General features: G+C 42.0%; 1 protein-coding gene across 6 annotated transcripts; it reads left to right on the forward strand.

The window, feature by feature from the left end:
* The first annotated feature begins 2621 nt into the window (after positions 1–2621).
* On the forward strand, positions 2622–16058 carry ddx3xa (DEAD-box helicase 3 X-linked a). Of its 6 annotated transcripts, none has more exons than XM_076110016.1 (21): positions 2622–2789; positions 2892–2963; positions 3818–3869; positions 4305–4352; positions 5039–5098; positions 7948–8121; positions 8406–8538; positions 8798–8899; positions 8987–9086; positions 9170–9305; positions 9483–9574; positions 9659–9757; positions 9842–10002; positions 10105–10249; positions 10338–10482; positions 10752–10799; positions 11369–11550; positions 12022–12139; positions 12242–12398; positions 12606–12730; positions 12844–16058. In XM_076110016.1, the coding sequence occupies exons 2-21, from the start codon at positions 2919–2921 to the stop codon at positions 12954–12956; spliced, it is 2235 nt and encodes a 744-aa protein (XP_075966131.1). In that variant the 5' UTR covers positions 2622–2789; positions 2892–2918; the 3' UTR covers positions 12957–16058. The 6 variants fall into 6 exon arrangements, with proteins under 6 accessions (XP_075966131.1, XP_075966155.1, XP_075966139.1 ...); XM_076110040.1 differs by having other exon boundaries at positions 7948–8055; XM_076110024.1 differs by having other exon boundaries at positions 2622–2963.
* The last annotated feature ends 1470 nt before the right edge of the window (positions 16059–17528 follow it).

Raw genomic sequence — 17528 nt, forward strand, 5'->3', positions numbered from 1 at the left:
TCTGATGGGGTTGAGGTCAGGGCTCTGAGCAGACCAGTGAAGTTCTTTCACACCGAGCTGGGAAAACCATTTCTGTCTCTATGGACGGAGACATCATGTTGAAAAAGGAAATGGACAAACACAAACTGATGACACAATGTTGGAAAGAACACAGTTCGGTTACTGTAATAAAGCTGTTCTTTGTCACATTTTGATGATTAAGCTGATAACTGCATAGTATCTTAATATCTTTATAACAAAATATAAAACAACCATATTTTCAGTTTCAGCAACCAAAAACCGATGCGTGGTTATCAGCCTGGTAACCAATATTAAAAGTTGGTGTTTTCTGCGTTTATTGACATTAAGAGCCCCAAACCAGGAAAGAGAGACTCCGACCAAAAGTACACACAGGGTCATAAACAGGGGTGTCCACAAACATTTGGCCAAATAGTGTAATTAAAGGAACAGTTTGATATTTTGAGAAATATCTGCTTTCTTGCCGAGTGTTAGACAACAGGATTTATATCCCTCTCGTGTCTGCACAAGGAATATGGGGCCAGTAATGATTCGCTTAGCTCAGCATAAAGACTGGAAACAGGAAGACAGCTTTGCTCTGTCTAAAGTTGACAAAATCTGCTCTAAAGCTCACAAATTAAGTTTTGTGTGTATTTTACAGTGACAAGACACCAGGAAGTCACTGCTCCTGGCCAAGTAATGGTCCTGCAGACATTGTATATACGTATATATACTTATATACGTATCATTGTGAAGAGTGTAGTGTCCCCCAGCAGGTTAATGGTCTAATAATCTGTAAAAACTGTTGATTATAACTGTGTTACTGTTAATAATGACGGCTCATTTTGGAGAAGACGGTAGGGAACTGGGCTAACAATGCTATACTTGTATCAAGTATATAAAGACCTTGTTCAAAAGAATGTACATTTTTGTATTTTTTGTTTTTCATGTTGATGGATACTGTTTAGAAAATCCGGTTTAATTGACAGTGATACATAAAATATAGAAGTTCGGTTGGTGCTGCTACAGAAAAAAAGCATTTGTATGATCGAAAATAAACAGTATTGAGTGGCTGAATGGACTCTGGTGTAAATATGAACTTGTATTATGTCCAGCAGATGGGGCCACAAATCCTGCCACACACACCTCAAGAAGTCTATTGTGTGGAGGAAAGACTAAAAAGTCCACTATTAGTTTTTGTGTTGGGAATATTTGAAGAGTGGTTGCCAAAAACCCAGAGAGTTCAAGTGTTCCCAAAAAAAGGACAGAAGAGCTGAAAAGTTTAGAAACATATACTCAGTTTAAAGACCTCACACCTACTTTTATCAAGTTGAGCAACATTTTTTGAGTCAATTGCCGCACCTTGGTGTTTGGCCTGCCTGCCTGCCTGGATATAATGCTATACGTCACTGAATGACTAATAATTACATAATAATCAAGTTGAAACCTGAGGCAGATAAGTGCAAACATAAACACAGATGTTCCTGTTAACCTGCCAAAGAGGCTCAGACAAGTAGTATGAACAATGACTCTGGTTTTAGGGAATACGTCTACAGAGAGGGTCCCTTTTTCTTATATCAATGTTACATTGACTCATCTCAGTTGTCGATTGGTGGACAGATTATTACCTGAGGAGTGATGCTTTGGAGTAAGGGGGACTTCCAGTGGGCTCCAGCCTCACTCATCGCGTGCCATTTAAGAAAACACACCAGTTGACCTCTCCCCGAGTGGCCAATTACCTCTTGTGTACCTTATGCCAGCAACATATGGTCCACTCAGCCCCCACTCTATACTGGCACAGTATAAAGTCAGGGGATAAATGACTAGAACAGGCCCCACAGCCTGCACTGTATGCAGAACAGAGGGCCCACTGCCAGAAGAAAGAATGAGAGGAGGGGGTTGTGCGTGGAAGACACGGGGTAAGGCTTTGGTTGAGCTTATGCGAGACCCTGCTGACCTTAAAGGACGTTTGTAACCGATCAGGGTAAACAGTTTGTATAAAACACTACAGATATACCGGCGTCTCTGGCCCACAGTCTTGTGCTACAGGAGACTGAGCTACACCCCTTCTCCCTCTGTGTGAATGGTATTGTTGTGTTTCTAATGAGTAAAATGTCTGTCCTCTTTGTCTCACTGTCTTTGTGGTACAGAGGAGGATGTGTGGCCCGCCTGGAATATTGCTCGTCTTCCCAGATCCATATGCTTTATGTTTGCACTCTTTGTAATTTATATTATCATTCAGTTTATCCAAGGTGTTGTCTTACAATTGTTAATTTAGTCTACTCTCTGTGCATATGACATGAAATTGTCTGTTTTGGAGAAAGGATCACTCCTCGGTTTCCACAAAGTTAATCAAGTTGATTATACTTTTTTTCCTACATACTTTTAAAAACTTTTTTAATGTTTTGAATGCAGGACTTTAACTTAAAGTGGAGTATTCTGACAGTGTTGTCATAGTATTAGAATCTAATTTACTTCTTCCACCACTGCCTCAATGATTGGTTTCATGTGTCTGCAAAATAGCAGCTTTTTCTACACCAATCCCTGAGACGAAGAGAACTCTCGCGAGATTTGCCCAACGGACCCGTTGGCCTGAGGTTACAGAAGCGATATCTCGCGCTACCTGAGTCCTCCGTGTCTCATTCCACCACGGTCAAGCCTGCCGGCAGAGTTCCTGTTCTACAGCTTCACTTTAATCATTTCATTTGGAAACTTAAAAACGGAATTTATATTTATAACAACCATCGTTTTATTTATTTAAAGAAACGCTATCGTCTACGCTAACTTCACAGGTAAACCGTTGGTTCAAGGTCGTAATTTTGTACAGAAAAAGGAATTTCACGTAACAGCATTTAGCCGGGTCGTGCTAACAAAAGAAAATCCTTTCTCTTCAGAAATAATCCCCATTACTCTCTTTAGTTATGAGTCATGTGGTCGTTGATAATCCACACGGTCTAGATCAGCAGGTGAGTGCTTTTAATTCCTTACTTGATTATTTGTTTCTTTAAAAAAAATGTGTTTTTTCCCGTCAACGCGCACGTAGTTTCGATAGAGAAAGAGGTTAGCTTCGTTAGCTTAAGTCGCTAGCCTCCAGCTAAGCTAGCGCTGCGGCTGCTAAAATGGAGGTGAAACGATGTCGCCGTAGAGAAGATTGTGATGGCGGAGCTCGTCACTATGCTGTGAAAGCTAACTGTTAGACCGGCGTTTCACTTTGTTGGAGAGGCTAACAATTGTCAATGTGGTATGGAACTCAAATTGTGTGGAGATATATTTAAATTACTTGAAACCTATAATGTTAGCTAACAGTTATCTGATACTACCGGTGTCCTACGAAGTTAGCCGGCTAACGTTGGGCCTTCTCGACCTGAAACGTGGCGCAGGAAAAAAATGTTCGGCAGCGATTTTTTTTTATCCACCATTAATGTTTCTGAAATGTAAACTCTATCAAGTAAATAAATCATTCAGTGAGTAACGTTAACCGCATCGACTTAGATTGTAGTGTATGTATTAAAGTGATCTAATAAACTACTAACTTTTGTTTTGTCTATTTAAATTGTAAGCATTTCTGTTTGATGGCCACAGACTAACGTGGTTGTGCCATCATTCCATGGCGGTTGTTGGGTACATTTAGCCGTTTTTAATAAGCAATAAAAACCGGTTTAATATTGATAGTTGTTTGAGATACTAAATAGATTATGAGGTTATTTAATCAATAGTCATCGTGTGTGTAGCTTCATTGTCTACTATTGATAGTTTCTGAGTCAACTGCTTATCTGAATTTAAACCAAATAACATTCTTACATTTTTCACCTTTTTGTAGCTTGCTGCCCTAGACTTGAACTCTGCTGACGGACAAGGCGGAGGAACTGGCAGTAAGTAACAAAGCAGATCTTACTAAAATACGTCAATGTCATAAATTGATGACATAAGCATTAGTTGATCCTTGTGTAATTGCTTTTACAATCTGCTACTTCTGTATTGATGGCTATAATAAATTGGCTAATGCAAACAACTGATGTTCTCTAGTAAATGAGACATGTATATTTATAATATAGTATTAATAATTTCCAATCGTTAAACATTATGCCACAAAATCAACTCTTACAACTAACAATATACTATATATATTCACAGTACATCAGAAAGTGAGAGTTACCCTTTTGGGGGTGTAGTTTTCTTTGAGGAAAACTGGTTTATTGTTGATAGGGTCTTATATTTATACCTTCAGTTTGTCAATAATGTCAATCTTACAGTATTAAGAATGAGTGTATTGTATATGGCACATGACTCTTTTTACCTCCACCCAGGGCGTTACATTCCACCTCACTTGAGAAACAAAGATGCACCTAAAAACGGTAAGTTTAATCGAACACTCTTACTGACCCACAGTCAGACCATCTGGTCTGGCTTGTGGTGGTCTTCTTAGTGTTTGAAGCCCATCAGAGCAAGGTAAAAGCAAGCACAACTGAGAAAAAGGGGTTAATTGTGTCTCAATCGATCTTTACCAGCCAAGACAAAGATGTTCTGCAGTGTTTTTGCTGCTTCCGACTATTTTTCTACTTTTAGAAGTGCACAGAAAGAGGAGAGAAAGCCACGTCAAGTCGGTTTTCTGTGCAGGATGGCTTATCTTGGCTTGAATGAAGTGGGACAAGTGGTACTATCCTAGCCTGAAACGTTCACCCCAGGCTGATCATAAGGAAGAGAATGAGGCAAATTTCAAAATTATGTCACATTTGAACTTTTGTCATTGGTAATCTTTCACAAGTTTATTCTTGTCTCGCATATGAGTAAGAGGAGTGCTAGCGTTTGGCTGCTCTGATGAAGGGGAATGTGGAGGGTGGGTTATTTGTAGCTAGGATGAGGTGGTTTTGAAGTTTTTATCCTGTACTTATGCCTCATAAAGGCCTTAAATCAATACAAATGCTGTGCCTGGCATAATTCGCCAGATCATTTTACATTTTCAAAAATCTTTTCATAATGGTTCTGTGTCATTGCACACTTGATGTTTTTTTCTCATTTTTACAATTTTCTCATTCCACAGCAGGAAATGCTTATTCCGCTGGTAGACAGTACGGTTATTCAGTGGCACCAGTAAATCTGTGTAAGTCCCTTCTGTCTGCTTTTGCTGAGGGCAACTTGCATTTCCAGATGCATGAAATAGCCATTTTACACACCAGCAAAGCCAGTGTGAAGAGGGAGAGTTTTCAAGCTGTACACTTTACAGTAAAGATTAATGAGCTCATGATTAATTAATGTGCTTCTCTCTACTAGGGTGCTTGCATTCAAAATGAGAAATGTGTCATAAATAATGGGCAATTTTCTATAAGCATACGCTTGCTGGGTTAACGCTTTTCTTAACTGTAGTGAGTGGAATTATTTTATCTATTGAAGCATTAAAAAATGTTTTTCTTCAACTGTATATGTAAGCCCATATTTCACCTGCAAATGTCCCCCAAGTTTCTCCTAACCAGTACCCACAACCATAGCAAGCAGAGTGTGAGCAAACGCTCTATAAAACATCTATACAGCACGAGGGGATGACTAAGATTGGTGACTTAGTGTAAAGTCAAGCCCAACGCTCTTACTGTATGCGTCAGTAGTTATGGGTCTTTTTATAGCCTGCTTCCCTACCTTTGCTCAGGTTACCCAAGATTGGCCTCCCAGGAGTTTGCCTTTTACCAGGCCTACAGTGGGGGTCAGCAAAACAGATGTGGTATACTTTGACCTCTACCTGCATGCCATCTACTTGTTGGCAGATTTATATATATATATATATATATATATATATTAAAAAAAAAAAAAAAACACTGGGGTGTAATCAATGTGCCCTTGCTTTGTCATGGTCACTTGAAAAAAATAGCAGAAATCTGGGCCTAACGGTGTTAAAGCTTGCAATTAAAGCTGCTTCTGGTGCATGGGGATGGTGCCTACAAGACTGCACTGCATCACGAGTGGCTGTCTTACTAATAATGAGCCGATGTCAGCGGAAGTAGGGCTGGGCGATAAAGCTTTTCAATAATATTTATTTTCATATGTTCTCTAACATAACATAACTGTTATTTCGCCCTTTGGTGCGTATTATACCATTTTGACTAATTATACGCCTAATTCAAGTAAAAAATGCATTTTTCAAATGTTTTTGTATTTAATTGGTCATTTTTCTTATAAAATTGACTGACTTATTAAGTGAATGTGAAAAATTCCTGTCAAAAGTCTCTTAGCCTCGTATGTGTGTATATACACGTACCGCGAAACATCGATGTCCTTGCCTCATCACATATAAACTTGTGTTGGCGCTTCACTATTCTCTCCAAACAAAGACACGCCTCACACGCACACACTCGCCAAGAGAGCGCAAGCCACAATAAATCAAGTTTGCTCCACTGCATTGTTCAAACATTCATACCCGTTAACCTCTGTTAATTGCAGTCATGAAATCATTAAACTGGGGAAATAATCCGCGGTTCATATGCGTGCCGAAGGAACCGTTAGCTGGTTTGCACTGTGCATTTCATGTGAAAGTGTGATAATGCACCAGAAATGTTCTTTTGGGCTAGCAGACTGTCAATGCGGAGTATAGCTCTTGAGTATAACGAGTAAAAGGAATCTTGCAACATGTAGTCGTTGAAGTTAAGCAGGCTTGGGTTGCTGCACAAGCGTCTCCAGAATATGCGGTTCGTTTTCTGTCTGGAGTGAGGCGCACCTTGCTACCAACACTCACCTGGAGATGCGAGACTGTTCTAGGGGACATACTCAAACAGTTTCTAGCCAGTGTTGTTGGATTCACCAAACCACTTGTAGCTCATACTTTGCCGCGCACAGCTGCAGAGGAAATGGAATATTTTCGGCTCATTGTGAAACTGTGGCGGGAAATAAAAGACTCTGCTCGCCGCAGTCTCTTCAGGGGAAACTACTTAAGCCTTTTTACTTGAAAGCTACACATGATGTGGTCAATCCAACAATGCGTAGAGAAGGAGATGGTTACTCTACTACAGCCTCCTTATGTTTGGTAGCGAAGATGCACCAATACGAGCCATTGCAACATTTTTACATGATTTCAAGAGACAGCTTTGCGATCAAGTTATATCTTGTGTTGAATAGTTACAGTTGTCTTGTTTTTGTCCATTTTGGTGGGTTGATGAACTGTGACACTGCTGTGGCTGCATGGTGTGCTTTGCAATGTTTGCAGATTGCACATTCATCATTTTTGTCTGATACCCGTCCGAGTGACAAAATATCGCCACAAATTGCGTCGCAGTATTTTTGTAGGCGATTTTAAAACATTTTTTGAATTGAATTAAAATAGATTTGAGCTTAAGCTTACCATTTGCACTCAACGGGGAAAAGTCTGAATGCCACATCTGTAACTGTATTTTTCATTTTCTTGCCTATTGTGATTGCAATGCAGCTCTGAGAGGCCCCAAATTCTCCCCAAACTGACCTAAATCCATTTCTTGTTGCCATCAATATGGTACATTTTGAGCTTGTTTGGAAAATACTAGACGGTGTAGGTGTGCCTCCACTTTTTGAAGCTACGGACAGATCTACATCGCATAGATCGGCATGTGAAGCATTAGAAATCTTTCCCCTTTGACATTTACCTGTTGGCCCACAGGTATGAATATAGATCCTCACCAGACTAGATCTGTGTGGCCGGTCTGCCCAGTCATGCTATTGTGACATAGCCTCAGCTACTACCAAATCCATTTGATTGCTTAATCTTTTGTCTTTTGGAGGTGTAGAACTTGCTTTGCTTTTTTTGCCCAATTTCTTTTGAACTATTGGATGACAAATGTTGCATTTATTTAAAAAAAAAAAATTTTTTAAGTAGGTCAGTCTCCAAAAGAGCGACTTATGGCTAATAGGGAGACTTGAGTATTTGCTTTCTGACACAAATGTGCAGCATCGTGCTCTTTTCCTCTCAAGCCTTTTTTTTGTCTTTCCACAAAGATACGCCTGGATGGGACGGCGGAAGCGGCAATGGATTTGTGAATGGTTACCACGACAATCGCACAAATGGGGGCTTTGGAGGGCGGGGACCCCCTCGCAATGATAGAGGTGGGCGTGGCGCCTACTGTGGTAACAGGGGTGGAGGCCCGTTTACTCAACCATTGCAAAATGCAGGTGGGAAAACCCTGTCATGCCTTAAAATGTCAAACTATAGCCCTGGTTTTTCAGAGTGACGGTGTAGTTTTAAGATGGAAACTTCGCCCTCCCCCACCCTTGTTACACATACAGTTACGATAGCGGAACGCTACCCTGCATAATGGATTTGCAGTTATATAAAATAGTTAGCTGTGCACTTATGGGAATGATCTTTGCGCCGCTTTTGGTAAGAAAGCGGCGCCATTCTGATGACTGCCGATTTGAGCAAAGTAGGCGTCGCTGACCGGCTCTGTTCGTTACAGGATTTAGCGGAGATGGAAACTGGGCAGGAGCTCCGAGGGATGCTGCCTACAACAGCTTCGGTGGACGTTCCAACGACAGGTCCAAGTCTACCTTCTTCAATGAACGTGGCGGAGGTGGAGGCGGAAGGGGAAGGTGTGTAACGTTTGATAACGTACTGTTTGAGTTTTTGAGTCCGCAAAGTTTGTTTTAATACGATGTCTTAAAGTTTTATAATCTGACATTTTATAACAAAGCATTCAATATAAACTGAATGTTTTTATTTTATAGTTTACTTTCTATGACAATGTTTAATCATTTTAAATTAAATAATGTGCTGATATTGTTATGTTAAATAAGACATTAAAGGGTTTCTTTTGGCTCCAACACACTAACACACTGGTTGTGTGTACAGATATGAGCGCGGGGGCTTTTCTGGTGGTGGAAGCAGCCGGTGGGGAGACGAGTCCAATGACGACTGGTCCAAGCCCACTGCTGTCAACGAGCGCCAGGAAGCGTAAGAAAGATTTTGCTCACAAAATCGCAAATAACGGAAATCTTGTATTTGGATTCGATCTCAACTTTTGCTAATGTTTTCTTCCAGAGAGCTTTTTGCTGCAAGCAACACTGGAATAAACTTTGAGAAATATGACGATATTCCCGTGGAGGCAACCGGAAGCAACTGCCCTCCCCACATTGACAGCGTATGTCTATATATAGAATTATATTTTATAGGTTTTAATAGAAATGTTTGTGCCTTTTTACTGACTGTCTGGTTATTCTGTAGTTTCACGATGTGGACATGGGCGAGATCATCATGGGGAACATCAACCTGACCCGCTACACCTGTCCCACCCCGGTTCAGAAGCATGCGATCCCCATCATCAAGTCCAAGAGAGACTTGATGGCTTGCGCCCAGACTGGTGAGTATTTCTATATATTCTCAATGCGTGCATTTGACAGCCTGAAGTAGACCAACCAGCCTTTTCTCTTATTAGATTATCATTGGTCGAGCTTGATGTATCATTTAGCTTACGCCTTTTGGCTCCATGGTTTTATATTTTGTTTTAGGTAGTCTAACGTAATCGTGTGTCTTCTAGGGTCCGGAAAGACTGCTGCTTTCTTGCTGCCAGTGCTTAGTCAAATTTACAGCGACGGGCCAGGAGAGCAGGCTGCTAAGAACAATGGACAGGTATTGGGGAAAGAAAATACACAATGATTGAACTTATCCTGCCATCTGATTGTGGCTAATGAACCTTCTTTCTTTCATCCTCAGGATAGTGGAAGGTATGGCCGCCGTAAGCAGTACCCACTCTCTCTTGTTCTGGCTCCCACCAGAGAGCTGGCCTTGCAGATCTACGATGAGGCGAGAAAGGTGAGTGACTATCCGACACCACATAGAAGAAGTCTTATGCATGAATATGCATCTTAAAACATTTCTTTTCTCCCTACATTGTAGTTTGCCTATCGCTCACGTGTGCGCCCCTGCGTGGTGTATGGCGGTGCTGATATTGGCCAGCAGATCAGGGAGCTGGAGAGAGGCTGTCACCTGCTGGTGGCCACGCCTGGACGTCTGGTTGACATGATGGAGAGGGGCAAGATCGGTCTGGACTATTGCAAGTCAGTAGAACACAGGGATCCATAAAGATGTTTTTTGTTGAAACAGACTCCACTACTTGTGTATTTTTGTTTTGGGATTAAATGTGAATTGCGTCTCTGCAGCTTCTTGATCCTGGATGAGGCCGACCGCATGTTGGACATGGGATTTGAGCCACAGATCAGACGCATCGTGGAGCAGGATACGATGCCACCTAAAGGCGTCCGCCAGACCATGATGTTCAGTGCCACCTTCCCCAAGGAGATTCAGGTAGGTTAGGACAGTCAACAAGTATAACGAGTCTTGCTAAGTGAGATAAATATACCTGCATACTTATCCATTTGATTTGTTTGCATAGATCCTCGCTCGGGACTTCCTGGAGGACTACATTTTCCTGGCGGTGGGCCGTGTTGGTTCCACTTCGGAAAACATCACCCAGAAGGTGGTTTGGGTCGAAGAGACAGACAAGAGGTCCTTCCTCCTTGATCTGCTCAATGCCACAGGTGAGAAATGCATCCGTAATTATGAAACGCTCATCGTGTATTTCTCAGTCTGCCCCATATCAAGCTATGATTGACGTTGCGACATCTCTGCTAACAAATGTTCATTATAGCAAGACCTTGCCGTGAAAGATAAAATGTCATACAGGGGTGAGCAGTCACTGAAATAACCTTCCGTGTTTAGTGGGTTTGCTTCTCCATATTTATCTGAAGTTGTTATATTTGTGTACTGAGAAGCCTGATGTTTACTGGCTGATTTGGTTTTATCTTAGTTATTCCCAGTGATGTTCCGGAAGCTGTGCCGGACCCCGACAAACCCGGTAAATGTGAACATATCATCATTTTACTCTGACCCACAAACCAGAGACATCACATCCCACAGTCTACCCTGTCCCTCTGCTCCCAGCTGACACGCTTTCTCACTTTTTTTGTTCCTTCATTTCCAATAAGAGCTTGTAGGACCAACTCCTCCCCTATAGTCCTTGCACTCTTATTGACTCAAATTCTGCAATGTCACTCAGTCTCTCTCCTCTAAAAAGGAAGTCCTTCCTAGCCGTAGAGTTGGTGTGTTATCAACGCCGACTCAGCGTGACCACGGTGGCTGGGTGTCATAGAAAGAGCTCTCAGATGGCTGTGACAGATTTAATGGCACCAAACTGTCACTTCAGTGAACCGTTTCTAGAGGTCTAGTTTAGACCACGAGGAAGAGAAATAAAGGACTATAGGGGAGGAGAACTGCATGTAAATTGCAGTTCTCCTCATAGATTGAGTTTTATGTTCCTGCTCCCATCTTTAGTAACAAACATCCATCCGTACCCAGTTATCAATGATTTATACCCTCCTGCTCTCCTCCCGTTTGTCTCATCCTCTTTGTTTTCCGGCTTCACAGTCAAAGAGTCGTTGACTCTGGTGTTTGTGGAAACCAAGAAAGGAGCCGATGCCCTGGAGGACTTCCTCTACCACGAGGGTTACTCCTGCACCAGCATCCATGGAGACCGGTCCCAGAGAGACCGAGAGGAGGCTCTGAATCAGTTCCGGTCCGGACGCTGCCCCATCTTGGTGGCTACAGCTGTAAGTAGTCATGGTGATTTTCCTAACTGAGATGCAGCCCATCTTGAATGTTTAGCTTGAAGCTTCGGTATGCTAAATGTATATTAAACAAGTGCAAATATTACATTATCATAACTAGAAATGATCCAGTTCCAGGATGGCAAACCCCTTGAATTTAAGCTCAATGGTAACAGGATCTTTTGTTGACTGTTTTTAAAAAGGGGGCGTTATACAAAATGTTGAGAGCAAGCTTTTTATTTTTGCTTTTGAATCATTTGGGGGAAGAAACATTAGAGGAACCAGGCCAACTGGGTCAAAGAGCAATCTGTGGCTTTGGTTGAACAAACAGGTTTTATCTGTTAGTTATCTCAAGTTCTACCAGTTATTTGAAATTCGGTCAAACGGAAGCTCTCCCCTGAGAGTTGTTGGTTGTTGTGGTCTCACCATCTTATTTTCTTCTAACTTTCATTTAATATTTCCTTATTTTCCCAGGTGGCTGCCAGAGGTCTGGACATCAGCAATGTGAAGCATGTCATTAACTTTGACCTGCCCAGTGACATTGAGGAATACGTTCACCGTATTGGCCGTACGGGACGTGTGGGCAACCTTGGTATGGACCTTTTTAAATCTGTTTAGTTTTTTACCAATTTTCAATCGATTATGTAGATTCATATTTTAATGTCTCTATATAATCTTTCACTGTTTTGTGCAGGTCTGGCCACGTCGTTCTTTAACGACAAAAACAGCAACATAACCAAAGATTTGCTGGACATTTTGGTGGAGGCCCACCAGGAGGTGCCCTCCTGGCTTGAGAGCCTGGCCTACGAGCACCAGCACAAGACCACCACCCGGGGTGGACGCTCCAAGAGGTAATTGTCCCGAGCAGGAACAAATGGTCAGGTGTTAGTCATGTGACAAACGGTACTCCTTTTGGGCTTCATTCATTTTGAACTGTTGCTGCTTTGCATTGTTCTTATGGATCATATCTACAAAAAAAAACATAGCTTCAAGCACTTGTGATATTTAAAAAGTAGCTTCATAAAATCTGTATCTAACAAACGTACATTCTTGTGTAGGTTCTCTGGCGGTTTCGGAGCTAGAGACTACCGTCAGACGTCTGGTGGCCCCGGAAACTTCCCTAGCAGCCGTGGTGGTGGGCGTGGCGGCGCTGGAGGAAATCGTGGCTTTGGCGGCGGAGGTGGTAAGAAGACATCTTTCCCCTTTCATCTGTTCCATTTAAACCTCTATGTAAAACCTAAAACAATCGTATATTTGATTGAAATAGTGCTGACCCCCTGATTTTATCCTCCACAGGTGGCTTTGGTGGTGGTGGAGGCGGAGGCGGCGGCGGCGGCAACTTCTACAACAACGACGGCTACGGAGGCAATTACAGCCACTCTGGTAGTGTGGATTGGTGGGGCAACTAGCCGCCATAGGAAACAGGTTGCAAGCCAACCCAAGGGAAACCACATGTTAACTTAAAGCCAGACCATAACAACAAACCCTCCCTGTGTAGCTTCACTGACACACAGTACATTACCAACCCTGGTTCTCTGCCATTATGCTTCTCTCAAAAAGGAAGTGCACAGCACGAGGCAAAGGAAAAGTCCACCAGCACGTTTGATGCACCGGAGAACGCAGAGATTCGCACACCTCAGAGTGAGCATGGATGCTGACATGCATTGTCCGATAGCAACTTCGGGCTTTCATTGTTAAAAGTATTTTTGTTCTTTTTGTGGAAAAAAAACCCAGAAACAAAACGAAACAATCGAATAACCTGAGGATCATTTGTATGTTAATGTACTGTGCCTTTTGGAATTTAGACAGGAACTCTATGTTTTCATTTCACCAGATGAACATGGCCAAGAGCTCTAAATTTGATTTTACTATATTGTTTGGTGAAAAAAAAATATTAGAAAGGTTAATATAAGCTTGGATTTAATCAAACCTTGGCAAACACTCTGAGGTATTGTGGCGCTGAGTCATGATTCCATTTGAACTTCAAATTTATTGCAGGAACATCATGTAGCCTTTTCTATAGTCAAACAGCTAATGGAGCCTTTACTACGGCTAACTCAAACTGGGCCGCTCTGTGAGGCAACCGTATTTTAATCCTAAGGGACAAAGTTACATTTTGTTTTTCTGTTTCTTTTTTTGCTCACTCTATCCTGGACAGGCTCCTTTTTATGGATATGATAGTCTTTGAAATAGCCATTCCTATTGTAATCTTAAGAAACACATAAGTCATTAAGCTCAGTGCCAACGATCGCTGAGGTTTCAACAAGAATAATCACTGCTGGAACTTGTTACTCCACACTTTTAAATTGACTTGACAGTGTTACGGCAGCTAGTACGCTACCAAGTGCTAGCTACGTTAAAGTGGGCGGTGTTTTTTGTTTATTTTTACGTGAGACATTTTTGGTGCAGGTGTGTGCGAAATTGAAAAACTGGAGTCAGTTTTTTGATTTTTGAATTGTTTCTCTACAAACATGTATCAAAACAAAAAATGCCTGCCATCTTGAAAGTGAAGTTCAAAATGGCTGCATAAAGGACCACAGCAATCGGGAGGGCATAGCGTGGTGTTAGTGTTTACTGAATCGACCGGCAACCACGAGGCCCAGATGGTATTCTACGCTTGCAAGTGTTTTGTTTTTTGGTCAAGGAGGAAAGACACGTGAACTGAGTCGCAGGCTTAACTTAATTACAAACGTTTTCTCTTTTCAAGCTGCGTTGGAGGCATGGTTCATCTTAAAGAGACAGGGTTCATCTTAAAGAGACAGGCATTTGAGTGATCACTGAGGTTTATCGATTAAACAGCGAAGGAGACGGCGGGTTAGAGCAGCACTTCGACCACTGGGGTTAGGGGAGCGGGCGGGGGTGGGGGGGGGTGCCGGGGTAGGCGCGGCGTTCAGTGCATCGCCGATTGGCTTTGGTTTCAATTGTTGCGTAGTGTAACTGTGGAGGGGGCCAAAGACGAGGGGGGGGGGGCGGCGCGAGTGGCCACCTTCCTCATGGAACATTTAAGTACTGTCGGGTCCTCTGGGAGTTTATCTGCTCAGACGTATACAAATCTGTGGCTTCGCGGCGCCGGAGCAGGCTTTTCCTCTCAAAGAGGAGCAGCCATCGAGAGGAGGAGAGATGGGGCGTTTCACCTCAAAATGCTCCCAACTTTCTCAGCGGGTGTGTTGTGCCTTGAAACCTTTTTTTTTTTTTTTTTTTAAGAAACAGAACTATAAGCGGATGCACTGATAGTGTTGAGAACTTGAGATTGAATGGTGCTACTTGATTTAAGTGTGTAGGCCCTTGTTCGTCGTGCCCATCAAGTTTTACAAAAGTTATTTTATTGCACATCTAGAGTTTTATATAGATGTCTTGGATATGTGTCCTTAAGCTTCCAAATATTGTGTGTGAGGAGGAGATTGTGAAAAACGCAGCTTGTTTACAAAGGGGACAGGTTCTAAACGTTTAAACCAGGATTTATTTGGGACCAGGGGATTTAGCAGTCGGGGGGGAATTTAGCCATTTGCACAGATTTCTAGATTCTACTTTTGCTGCTAGTTTTGTGTAATTTATTAAGCATTTTTGACAAATATTTATTTTTGTAAGCCTCAAAGTGATTCTTTGAAAGTTTCAGTAACTTGACCAAAAGACAGTACAAAAAACACTGGCACTTGAATGTTGAATGTCACCTGTTTGCGTGAAATTTATATATTTCGGGGTAGTGTGAGCTTTTTAATGTTTAAGATACATTGGACTCAGTAAATAATATCCACAGCTGTTCCAGGGCCTCCTCGTGGCCAGTCATCTCTATTAGATTCTATTAATTGGTCAACAAAATTTGAAATGGAATTGAACAAACATGCCAAGGTTTGGAATATAGCTGTCAAAAGAGCAACAAAAAATCTTAAGCATATCAGTGCTGAAGTGTTCAGATTCTCCAATTGTGTGCATTATTGATTCTTTACTCTAATTTGACCTGATGATTATTTTTCTCCAGTGAATGTCTGGCACATGGCAATCCTTAAAGAAACAAACATGTGGTTTATTCTCATTGTTGTATTTGCATATATGAACGCTCTGGAGTTCCCTCTGAATGTAGAACACGTCTGCACGATTGATTTCCACGGCAGCTGTTGGAATTAGTTTGAGATGAGCAGGAAGGTTCTGTGCCGGTTGTTGCAGGCAGAACCCGAGACTTGTTCCACATTCTCCAGAGAACCCCGGAGCTCTTTAGACGTAGACTTTGCTTTCTGTATTAGCTTCTAGGCTACTGCACCGCATGGGAAATACTCAGCTGTGCGATTGTATGATTTTACCAAAATAAAATGTTTGAATGCAAAAATTATCTGGAAGAATCCAGCATGTTTCATGAAGACTTGTTTACTGTAGTTGTGCAGAGAAGACCTGTAGCAGCAGCCTGTTGCCTTGTGTGGATTCCGGGTGGACGGGCGGCAAATATTCAATTTGGTAGAGATTGGATGGGCTTCATTTCTTTTGAAAAAAATATAAAGATTTCATTTGTAAATTTATCTGTGTGGATTGTGTCATTTCCTACTTTATTTAATACTTAAGTCACGAGAAGTGATCCAATGATCCCCAGGGGACTATTGCATCTGTTACCATAAACAAACATTTAAAGGTGCTTATTCTGTTGTGATTTTAAGCAAACAGAAGTACAAACGTGAGAAACAAAGTGCTGGATATTTCACAAATGAAAGAAGACTCTAAACTTGTGGCATTTTATATGTTGGAGGAAGAAGAGTCTTGCTACTGAAACAGAATATACTTCGTTGTACTTAAACCCACTTAACCTCTGCTGCTCTCTCCTGTGCTCAAAGCCGGGAAATGAATATAAATATAAAATGAATGTAGGCAGACTTCCATCTCGCAGTTTCAGGTTGCTGTCATGACTTGCTGTGACACTTGAACAGAACGGATCTGTTACTGTTGAACAGATTATGAGTCAATGGGTGCCTGGGCACAGACATGCAGAAGACCCCGACACCTCTACCACACAACAGCAAGACACACTGACTTTGGTCATTTTGTGCCTCTGTGTAGTCATTTGTCTCGCTTTGTGGTTTTTCTCTTTTTAGTAATTTTGTGTCTTGGTTGTTTTGTGTGTGTGGTGTTTTTGTGTCTCTTTAGTTTGTTTCTTTGTGGTCATTTTGCATCTCTTCATGGTCGATGCGCGTCTCCAGGGGGGGACCCTGACACTTTGGGCCCCGGGGTCTTTGACCACCCAGTAGGCCCATTCATTAATCCATCCATTGTTTGGAGTAACACCTCTTTCTAATATGTCAAAGGGCCTGTGCTTTTGTGGTTTATTAAAAGCAAAATCCCAGGTTTGAAAATCTTATAGGTAAGTCTTTCAGTAATGGTGGAGGCTTTTTGTAGCAGCATATTAATGCTCATGGTTTCAACAATCGTGTGTGTGTGACGCGTTTTAGTCTGTAGAAGTGTTGCAGCAAGTTGACCTGAATCCAGAGAGTTGTCTCCATTTGCTCTCCCCAATGGTAACCAGATGTGCAGAGATTACGGTATGTGTGCTGAGCTTTTGAAGTGGCACAGTCTGGTGAAATGAGGGTAAAATGATCAACAAAAAAAGAAAGCTGACCTGTATTTGATGCCTCGACAGACGGCGGCGGGAGTGCAATGAAAACCCACTTTTGGGGAGTTTTTTAAAATGTTGCTCTTGAAAGGTCACATGGCCTCTAATGTGCTGAGGTCTCATAACCGCTGAGCCAGTGACACCCATTACAACCCTGTTGTATAATATCTGTGTCATTTTGAAAAAAATGCAGTTTTCGGGACCTTGAAGTCGGGTTTCTCAGTCAGCTCTGCGGAGGAAGATGGAGGTCCGTGTGCAGTGTGGACAGCGGAGTAATCTTAGCCAGCAAATTGTATTGATCGCCTCCCCCATCAGAGCACATACCGCTGGTGCCCTGATCCCCTAATCCATTTCAACATCTGCATCTCTGATACGTTTTTATGTCCAA

Source organism: Anarhichas minor, unplaced genomic scaffold (assembly GCF_050575085.1).
Source record: "Anarhichas minor isolate MPS153535 unplaced genomic scaffold, ASM5057508v1 ptg000004l, whole genome shotgun sequence".
Lineage (NCBI taxonomy): Eukaryota > Metazoa > Chordata > Actinopteri > Perciformes > Anarhichadidae > Anarhichas > Anarhichas minor.

Excerpts from the sequence above, each read along its gene's own strand:
- ddx3xa (XM_076110024.1), top strand. The coding sequence starts at position 2,919 with ATGAGTCATGTGGTCGTTGATAATCCACACGGTCTAGATCAGCAG. Across the intron at positions 5,099-7,947 it reads AGTGGCACCAGTAAATCTGT|ATACGCCTGGATGGGACGGC; the intron begins GTAAGTCCCTTC and ends CTTTCCACAAAG. Across the intron at positions 12,731-12,843 it reads TGGCTTTGGCGGCGGAGGTG|GTGGCTTTGGTGGTGGTGGA; the intron begins GTAAGAAGACAT and ends TATCCTCCACAG.